Genomic DNA, 10967 nt, shown 5'->3' on the forward strand with positions numbered 1-10967 from the left:
TATTAATGGAAACACGGATCATACTGATAACGGGGGTGATTCTAGAAAATATGTACTCTAAAAAAAAATAGAAAAAAAGAGAAAAAGAAAAAAAAATGTATGTGTAATCACAATAATTTATCAAATATATTTTGTGAAACGAATTATGTTATGAATACTAATATTATGAAGAAATAATATCTTGCCAAATAGTGCTTCCCTTAACTATTAGGTAAGCTAGCATGAGGGATACTAAGTTAAAAGCTGTAAACTTAGTAAATTGTTACAACAAATATGCAATAAAGATATTGTTACGTTGTGAAAAAAAACCCAAAAAACAACATTTGATAGTGTCAAACATTTAATAAAGTACACAGCACAGCAAAAATCTAACTTAGAAAATTAATTTGCAGGTAGCTGCTTTAGATTCTCAATTGGACTCCTCAGTTGTAGAAAATGGAGAGAATTTTTCTGTAGGAGAGAGACAGCTGATGTGTTTAGCAAGAGCTTTATTACGACATAGTAAGGTAGGAAATATATACTTTATTTGTCTTCACATTTGATTAATACGAAAGATAAAAACAGCTATTAATCATATAGTCTAATAGCAAGGGAAGATCAAAACTGTTCTAATATGATGTACGATAAGTGGTATAAATAGAGGAAGATGTTGAACATATACCAATGAGACAATGACTCAAATACACATAAAATAACGAGCAAGACTATAATTTAACAATCTTTTTAAAGAATAAAAAAAAGAGAACATTTAAATTGTACAATTGTATGTTCCAGGATAACAAAATATTATTGACCAAATGTAAAGACAAAATATGCAAGGGGAAACCATTCATGGTATACTGTTTTCAAAGTGTACAACTAATCTTTAAGACAACAAAATTTGCCAGAGAATTTCATACACTATACTTTTATATATTGTGTTGGATTGCTGCCACACCAGTATTATTATTATACTAATTTGAACATTTTTTTTCGATAGATATTGATATTAGATGAGGCTACAGCAGCAATAGATACAGAAACAGATTCATTTGTACAAACCACAATAAAAGAAGCATTTTCAGACTGTACAATGTTAATTATAGCCCACAGATTAAACACTGTACTTAGCTGTAATAGAATATTAGTCATGGAGGATGGTCGGGTATGTAATGTACTAAGTTTTGATAAGATTTTCGTTTTTGCATTGTGATATGTTCAGCAGCAATAAACAGGAGTTTAGTTTCTCATTATGGCCAAAGTGAATTTTTTTAAATATGACCTCAGCCCTTTTCCTATGAAATTACTGAATAACTCCTGTTATTTCAGCCCATTTTCCATGTCGTTAGTGAATAGTTCCTGCTACATCTGTCCATTTCCATGACGTTTCTGTATGATTCCTTATATTTCTGCCCATTTCCTGCAAAATTACAGTATATTTCAAGTTATTTCAGTCCATTCATATGACATTTCTGTATTAATTCTGTTATTTCAGTCCATTTCCTGGGACAGTACTGTATAATTGCTGTTATTTCAGTCCATTTCCTGGGACAGTACTGTATAATTGCTGTTATTTCAGTCCATTTCCTGGGACAGTACTGTATAATTGCTGTTATTTCAGTCCATTTCCTGGGACAGTACTGTATAATTGCTGTTATTTCAGTCCATTTCCTAGGACAGTACTGTATAATTGCTGTTATTTCAGTCCATTTCCTGGGACAGCTCTGTATAATTGCTGTTATTTCAGTCCATTTCCTGGGACAGTACTGTATAATTGCTGTTATTTCAGTCCATTTCCTGGGACAGTACTGTATAATTGCTGTTATTTCAGTCCATTTCCTGGGACAGTACTGTATAATTGCTGTTATTTCAGTCCATTTCCTGGGACAGTACTGTATAATTGCTGTTATTTCAGTCCATTTCCTGGGACAGTACTGTATAATTGCTGTTATTTCAGTCCATTTCCTGGGACAGTACTGTATAATTGCTGTTATTTCAGTCCATTTCCTGGGACAGTACTGTATAATTGCTGTTATTTCAGTCCATTTCCTGGGACAGTACTGTATAATTGCTGTTATTTCAGTCCATTTCCTGGGACAGTACTGTATAATTGTTGTTATTTCAGTCCATTTCCTGGGACAGTACTGTATAATTGCTGTTATTTCAGTCTTTTTCCTGTGAGGTTGCTGTATAATTCCTGTTACATTGTAACTTTGTGATGTGTAATTTTGATTTCCACTGATGTTTGTTTGCAGGTTGTGGTTCCTGTGAGGTTGCTGTATAATTCCTGTTACATTGTAACTTTGTGATGTGTAATTTTGATTTCCACTGATGTTTGTTTGCAGGTTGTGGAGTATGATTCACCCTCTTCATTAACAGCTAATCCTAAATCTAAATTTAAAATGATGTTAGATGCAGTCGAGAGTCAGCAAGGTGAGTTATTAATCCAAACATTTGATCTGAATATGACATAAGATAGGAATCTATGTGATCTTTGTCCCCATTAACAATATTTGAAATGAACACTGTAGGATTATATGTAGTTTATTTACCCAAATATTTCCTAAATCAATACTTGCACTTAATGTAATCTCAACAATTATAAGTCAGGAAACTTCACTTCTTAAACTATTGTCAATTAATAAACAGGGTGTTTAATGCAGATCTACATTAGTTCAATCTTGAACCTTATTCTCTTACTTATTTTTGTCTAGAACCATAAGCTCTATGGTTCGACATACTTTAAGATTATATTATTTTGTAATAGAATTTTTGTAACTTGACAACCACATGACTTTAAAGTATTTTCTGTTGAGAGATTGGTCATACACATACATAATTTACATTTAGTGACCTTGAGATTGGTCATACACATATATAATTTACATTTAGTGACCTTGATAGCATATATTTTTAGAGAAAGCTAAGGCCAATTAAAATTAATTGATAGATTTTCATCCCCGCCCGCCCCTCTGAAATCTTCCCGCCCGGTTTTTTTTTATTTTTGAAAAAATTACGATTTCCGTATTTTGTTCATTTCCGTTACCGGTAACCGTCGATAATTTTGTTTCATGTGAAACTTCCTTTTTCTAATTTCGGTTTTCGTATTTCTTAGAGAATTCTTACTGAATGATTAAGTCGATATATTCTGCTGATATATGATGACAACATCATTTACCGAGAATAGAGATTGATTACGAGAAGGGCGTGAAATATTCGGGTTACGAGTAATACGCTGTGTCCAAGAACGCAAATCGCAGTATGTCACAAATGACACAAATGTTTGTGAGAAAAACACCTTGGATTTCTTTTATTTATACAATGACTTTGTGTCAAGAAAATTATTTGGACTGTGAATGAAACCCAAAAGCGTAAGAATCGTGGAACACGTTTGACTGGAATACAGAAATTGACACAAGCATGAACTTTATAGATTGGTGACCGTATTTTGAGTTCAGAAAATCGACAAACATACGCATTTTTAATTTATTAATTTATAGCAAGCTCTTAGATTTAGATTTATCCATGCCTTTCGTTTTTTGTAGAAAAACAGCAAACATCCTCTGTCCCAATACCCACAATAGAGTCATTAAACAACTTTATGTTCTACATTGTAATTATATTTGCATCTTGCATATTAAGGACCAACCCTATTATTTCAACACTGTTTGAGTTTTCATTTTATTCTGTACTTATCGTGCTTGTGTTGTATACCAATGCCTTTGTTTCATTTTATTAGGACAAAAAAAAACATTGCTTAGAAAGCAAAATACATTTGATATAGATAGTCCAACTTAAGAGAGCATTTCTCCACATTTCTGTTGTTTACTATAAAATAGGTTTCTAAAGTGGCAATTACATGTAGAACAGTGGTTGCCAATCAGATATATATATTTACGAATTTGAAAAAGCGGCATCAGCATATGGAGTATATGGGTCTCAATATTTGATACGTTACTCTAGAGCTAGCTAAAAGTACCTTAATTTTGTTGAACAAGGAATACTGCTTTTTCAAAAGTTGCTGAGACAGGGCTATGAATCAATCAAATTAAGGTCATTACTCAAGCAATTTTATGGTCGCCATCATGAGCTGATTGGCCATTATGACAAAAGAGTGTCAGAAATCATATCTCAGTGATATTCTTCCTCAATCATAACAACCTTCCATCATTACCGAACTGAACAAAGAAATAACATGATGGGTGCCATATACGGTGCAGGAAATGCTTACCCTTCCGGAGCACCTGATTTCACTCCTGGTTTTTAGTGGAGTTCGTGTTGTTTCCTACTTATTATTTGTAACTGTTGATGTAAATGTCTTTTGGTTTTATGAGTCTTTGGTTACTCCTTGGTTTTGATTGTTATTGTCTTATAATACACGATACCTTATGGATGTATTTACATGATATAAGCTTATTATTACACTTGCATATATGAATAACATGTGACAAGAAGGTTTCATATGAAATAAAATTTAAAAAATAAAATCCTCCCACCCGCCCCATTATTTTTAAAAATTTGGATGAAAATCTACTAATTAATTTTAGTTGGCCTAAGTATAGAAACTATTTTGAAATTATTTCCTTGATTTTATTTATCAGATCAGAACAATGTTAAAAGTGTTACTTTTAAAAAATATTGTTGCTTTTATTTATCATATGTACTGGAATTGCATGATTTAATCCTGTAATACTAAAATAGTTTAATAAATCATATTATAATTGTTGTTTCAGGAGTGCACAGTTAATAATGCACAATAAGTTTCACTTAAACAGTACACAATTTATTTCTTAAAATAACAGAACTCATACTAAATGACTGTATTTTTGGGTAACTGTCACATTGAACTATACCGGTACCTCACATATCCTTTTCTCCATAATTAATCTGATTTTGTTGTAGGTATGTTATAACAGAAGGATGCACCTAAGTGGTTGTGGTTGTAAACCTTCAGCTATTAATGGTCGAAGAAAATTGGAGCAGATAGCAAGAAAGAAAATATATGCAAAATATTGTAGAAGAACAGCTCACCTTTGTTGATGGTTTCAATAAGAAAGTCATGTGAGGAAACATGACTCAAGGCACCACAGGCTTCAGATGAAGTCAAGTATTCCTGTTTGGGCTGTTATCTATTCCTGTTATCATCAATTTAAAGAAGACTTGGCATGTTCATGTAATCATCATTACAAATTGAAAGGAGACTGGGCTTGTCCATGTAATCATCAATACAAATTGAAAGGAGACTGGGCATGTCCATGTAATCATCAATTCAAATTGAAAGGAGACTGGGCCTGTCCATGTAATCATCAATACAAATTTAAAGGAGACTGGGCCTGTCCATGTAATCATCAATACAAATTTAAAGGAGACTGGGCATGTCCATGTAATCATCAATTCAAATTGAAAGGAGACTGGGCCTGTCCATGTAATCATCAATACAAATTTAAAGGAGACTGGGCATGTCTTTGTAATCATTAATACAAATTTAAAGGAGACTGGGCCTGTCCATGTAATCATCAATACAAATTTAAAGGAGACTGGGCATGTCTTTGTAATCATTAATACAAATTGAAAGGAGATTGGGCATGTCCATGTAATCATCAATTCAAATTGAAAGGAGACTGGGCATGTCCATGTAATCATCAATTCAAATTGAAAGGAGACTGGGCATGTCCATGTAATCATTAATACAAATTGAAAGGAGACTGGGCATATCCATGTAATCATTAATACAAATTGAAAGGAGACTGGGCATGTCCCTGGTTTTCTGGTCATTCTGTCTTCCTATGAATTCCATTGTTTGCTATAAATATAATTCTCTAATTCTTAGCTGAAGTTCTTTTTTCAACAGCCTTTTTGTTTAATTTATTTACATTTCTTTTAAAATGGCTTTAAAATAAAATACACATGATCACTTCTAAAACGATTTAATATAGTATGCATCAACAACTATATTATCTAATCTAATGTACTCTTCTAGAACCAATTTTTATTTATATTATTTTCAGTCATCTGATATATTTACTGCGCCAAGTCAGGAATATGACAGTTGTTATCCATTTGTTTAATATGTTTGAGCTTTTGATTTTGCCATTTGATTAGGGACTTTCCGTTTTGAATTTTCCTCAGAGTTCAGTATTTTTGTGATTTTACTTTCTAATACACCATACTTTTTAGAGAGAACATTCATAGGTACTGTAGATTATTTCCTCTAAAATGAGGGGGATAATTTACTATCAAATGCAGCATTGATTAAACATGTGGTACTGCCAGTTGTTTTTAAATATTATAATATTTTACTTTGTGGTTCTGATTTTAAAGCTATTTTATATAACTGTTTTGTTTAAGATATAGTTGTACTCATGCTCCCTTGCTTTTACATTTATTAGATTAACAATTCTCTCTAGAACATCTTAAGTAATTCCATTTAACAGTTAAGTTTCCTCTGCTATTTTGTTTTATGTACAGTTTTGTATTTAGATTAGATTTTTTTTTAATGTTTTCCCCAAGAACTATTTTTTTAAGATTTGAGAATTTGAAAAACAAATTATGATTAGTAATATTTAAAATAATTTGATGAAAAGCAAGTACATTGTAGTCTTTATCATATGTTCACTTTGTTTTTTTAGATGAAATGATCGACAGTTGTTTATGACTGATTATATGTAATTATGTAAATTGGAAACAAAAGGGTAATGTTATGTATTTATATGTATAGAAAAATATACTTCTATTACTACATTTCTATTTTTAGAACATGAAAACTAGTTCATTAAAATGATTTTTTATGATGAAGGAGCATTATATTTTGTTTTTTCAAATTTTGTTACAATAAAGAAGTAAAAACATTTTACAACAATGCAATGGTTTATTATTTTTAAAATGTTTAATAATTTCGAACCATTTAGGTTTTCTATCACTGGGAATAGATTGCTGTATTTGCCTGTCACATTATAAGCCTGGTACCTTGAATTAAATTTTGAACATGTTTGTACACAATAAACCCTTCCCTTACCTAGGACAGTGGTTCTACAAAACTTAGAAATGTCTACAGCGCCTGGATAGGGTCTTACCCCAGATCTAGTATATGTTTAAGAAAAATGTCAAAATTAAAGTTTGTACCGACAGACATATTCAAAAGATCTGACATCATAGTTATAAAGTGAATTTCAATTAACTTCTTGCAACTCCAAAAGAGGTGTGGGTTACCCCCTAATGAGATCTCAACCCAACAAAAACACAAAATACATTTAGATATATTGAAGTCATATAAGAAAAGCTAGTCATATATGTTTTACAAGTATATTTGTAGCAAATTTCCAGCAGTGCCTGCATATTGCAGTATAATATCTCCCAGTTGATATGATATTCTGGGCTACAATAGAAATATACTGAACCAAATGGATCTTGTTGTTAACTTGTCTACCACAGGTTTCCTCCAGCCTTTACTTCAAAAATATGGTGTATTTGTCAACATAAGATACACAATGTGCTATTTACCCAAGGTTGACTATTGATTGGTTATTTTGAATGATTGCATGGTGTAGATTTTTGTCTTTGAGGGTTCATCTGATCTTGACTTCATTTTGGTAGTTCATTAGTCAATGATCAGTGTTCGTAATGAGATCTGTTTTAGATACTAAAAGAATAGACTAGCTATATTTGGTGTATGGTATGATTGTGAAGTGTATATCTGGCTGGCAGGTTTCATCTTACCTTGGCCACATTTACATTGATAAGTCACAATTATGTTTTTGTGATATTTGTAGTAAAACCTCCTTATAACAGACTTTCACAATAATAAAGCAGAGGAGACATTTCAGCATGCACATCCTTGTTTTAAAAAATATGCAAAAACAAAACTGACAATGTTCCCTTCCACAATGACAAGTAATACATTCCCAAATTGTCAGTTTTAACCTTAATTTTTCCAATGGATGTGAACTCATTATTAACTTTTAAATAATACATAATTTAGCTGACAAATTTCTGAATTGTGTGTAATTCGTGCTTCTATTTTTCACAAAAGCAGTTTAAAAACATAAGCAAAAACTTGCATTTTCTATTGAAAACTTAAAATAAATTGTCTTGTTCAAAAGGTAAAATAACAATAATACTGCACTCCAAGGAAAATTCAAATCCGAAAGTCCCTAATCAAATGATATAAGCAAAACCTCAAATACATCAAACTATCGGATCACAACTGTCATGTTCCTGACTTGTTGCAAACGTTGGTGGATTAAACCTTGTTTTGTAGCTAGCTAAACCTCTCACTTGTATGATATTTGTTCATGTTGCTAAGTCGTTAGTTTTCTCTGTTGTGTCAAATACTATTGTATGTCAGTTTGTCTTTCAATGCCCCACCTGCGTTAGTAGAAGGGCCTTATGTTTTCTGGTCTGTGGCTCCGTTCGTCCGTTAGTTCGTTCTTCCCGCTTCAGGTTAAAGTTTTTGATGACGCTGAAGTCCAATCAACTTAGTACACTTGTTGCTTATGATATGATCTTTCTAATTTAAAGCCAAATTAGACTTTTGACCCAAATTTCACGGTCTATTGAACATAGAAAATAAAAGTGAGAGTTTCAGGTTAAATTTTTTGGTCAAGGTAGTTTTTTCTGAAGCTGAAGTCCTATCAACTTGAAACTTAGTACACTAAGGGATACATCAGTGAACATTGTGTTATAATCTTAATCTCAATAAAAAAAGGAAATATATCAACGAACAAAACAATTAAGTGACATAAAGGCAAACCTCATACACAAAAATGTAAACAAGAACACTAGAAATGTTAACAAGACACCATGAACATGAACATTTAGCCAACACAAATTGCAGGCTATAATCGTGTTCAATAGTTATCAAAGGTACCAGGATTACAATTTAGTACGCCAGAAGCGCGTTTCGTCTACATAAGACTCATCAGCAAAAATTTATATAAGTCGTCGTCTGACAGTTTTGATGAAAATAGTCATCAATTAGATCTCCTCATTCTAAAAAAAGAAAATGTACCGTCATATTTTCTCTATCTAGTGGTTTTCATTGAATTTAACCCATATGTTCTATTTTAGCTATGTCGCCCATGTTCCGAAAAATAAAACTATTTTATCTAAAATATTTAGAAGGCAAATTATGTATTGTGGTTTTCTAGTTTGTCCAGTCTGGGTGCAAACAAATATTATGCCTAGAAATGTGCAGTGCTCGAGATTTTTTTTCACTTATTCATAATTTCCAAGGGATAAAGATGGTAGAAAATCCTTTTATTGTGGCATTCCAGCATGTCCAAAATGGCGTTAAAAAACTTACACTTAGAACGCAATACTAATGATTTATTTGATTAACTATGAATACTATAAATAAAGGCAACAGTAGTATACCGCTTTTCAAAACCATTTTATTTGTCATCTGTTTGACATGATTATATATAAATATGTGTTGTTATAACCCAAAAGACCCACATAGAGGATGATAGTTATACAAGTACATAGCTGCCAACTTTTGAAAGTGCCCATGGAGTTTTTAGTGCGCGACAACAATTTCAAAGGTTATAATTCTTTTCGACCTATTTTACGGGTGCTGTTTTGTGGACTAGAAAAAGTGTTATATTTGCATAATGAGCTTTCAAGTCTTTTTATTACGTTAATTTGCATGATTCTAGTAAATTATATCAGTAGAAAAGATGAACATGTAGCTATAAGCCCAGGATTTATTTTCATGTGTAAGGATATTACATGATTGTTGACTTTTCCTATTTAAAATTATGCACAAAGAAGGACTTTTATCAGGTTGGGAACAACACCGAGGTTAACCCCTCCATGTAAGGACATTTAAACCAACTTTTTAAGTACAAATGAGCCCATATTCATACTATTTGAAGAAATCTGTTCCCAAAGAATTAAAGATCTTATAATGATCTATCTGGTATTATATGCTCAACACATGTACAAGAATTTTGAAGTGTTCTTGGACTTGAAATTCTTTATTTTTTGGTAAAATAATTGGACCCCTCATTTAGTTGTTACAAATATAAATTATAAAATAAAGTCCAAACATCTTTTAGAGTACATACAATCTTACTCTCTTTCATCTTGTAACAGTATTAAAACATTTGACTTTTCTTCTCTTTACACAAGTATTCCACATTCCAAACTAAAAGACAAATTGAAAGAGTTGGTATTGCTTTGCTTCATAAAAAAAATGGCCAACGTAGATACAAGTATCTTGTCTTAGGGAGGGATAAATCTACTTTGTAAAGGATCACTCTGATTCAAACAAAAAATTCTCTGAAACTGATATTATCAAGATGCTTGATTTCTTGATTGACAACATATTTGTAACGTTCGGAGGACGTGTTTTTCAACAGACTGTCGGCATTCCAGTGGGAACAAATTGTGCCCCTCTACTTGCCGACTTGTTTCTTTACTGTTATGAGGCTGACTTCATGCAGGAACTTCTTAGGAAGAAAGACAAGAAGTTAGCAATATCCTTTAACTCAACTTTCTGCTATATAAATGATGTTCTTTCACTAAATAATTCAAAATTTGGTGACTATGTTGAACGCATCTATCCCATCGAACTAGAGATAAAGGATACTGCAGATACAGATAAGTCGGCCTCATATCTTGACTTACATCTAGAAATTGACAATGAGGGTCGGTTGAAAACAAAACTTTACGACAAAAGAGATGATTTCAGCTTTCCGGCAATTGTGAACTTTCCATTTCTAAGTAGTAACATTCCAGCAGCACCTGCATACGGGGTATATATCTCCCAATTGATACGATATTCCCGTGCTTGCATTTCATATCATGATTTTCTTGATAGAGGGTTGCTGCTCACAAGGAAGCTATTAAACACAGAGTTCCAAATGGTGAAGTTGAAATCATCCCTTCGTAAATTTTACGGACGCCATCACGAGTTGGTTGACCGTTATGGAATAACCGTTTCACAAATAATATCGGATATGTTCCTTACGTCGTAACTACAATCCCCT

General features: G+C 32.2%; 1 protein-coding gene across 8 annotated transcripts in view; it reads left to right on the forward strand.

The window, feature by feature from the left end:
• LOC139517906 (ATP-binding cassette sub-family C member 5-like) overlaps window positions 1-6838 on the forward strand; it is a 51558-nt gene extending 44720 nt beyond the window's left edge. For all 8 annotated transcript variants that reach the window (XM_071309403.1, XM_071309408.1, XM_071309406.1 and 5 more), the window contains 4 exons: window positions 393-506; window positions 980-1144; window positions 2325-2412; window positions 4882-6838. In XM_071309403.1, coding sequence (XP_071165504.1) covers window positions 393-506; window positions 980-1144; window positions 2325-2412; window positions 4882-4892 — 378 coding nt within the window. In that variant the 3' untranslated portion in view covers window positions 4893-6838. The remainder of the gene's footprint in view (window positions 1-392; window positions 507-979; window positions 1145-2324; window positions 2413-4881) is intronic.
• The last annotated feature ends 4129 nt before the right edge of the window (window positions 6839-10967 follow it).

This window comes from Mytilus edulis, chromosome 3, assembly GCF_963676685.1.
Source record: "Mytilus edulis chromosome 3, xbMytEdul2.2, whole genome shotgun sequence".
Taxonomy (NCBI): domain Eukaryota; kingdom Metazoa; phylum Mollusca; class Bivalvia; order Mytilida; family Mytilidae; genus Mytilus; species Mytilus edulis.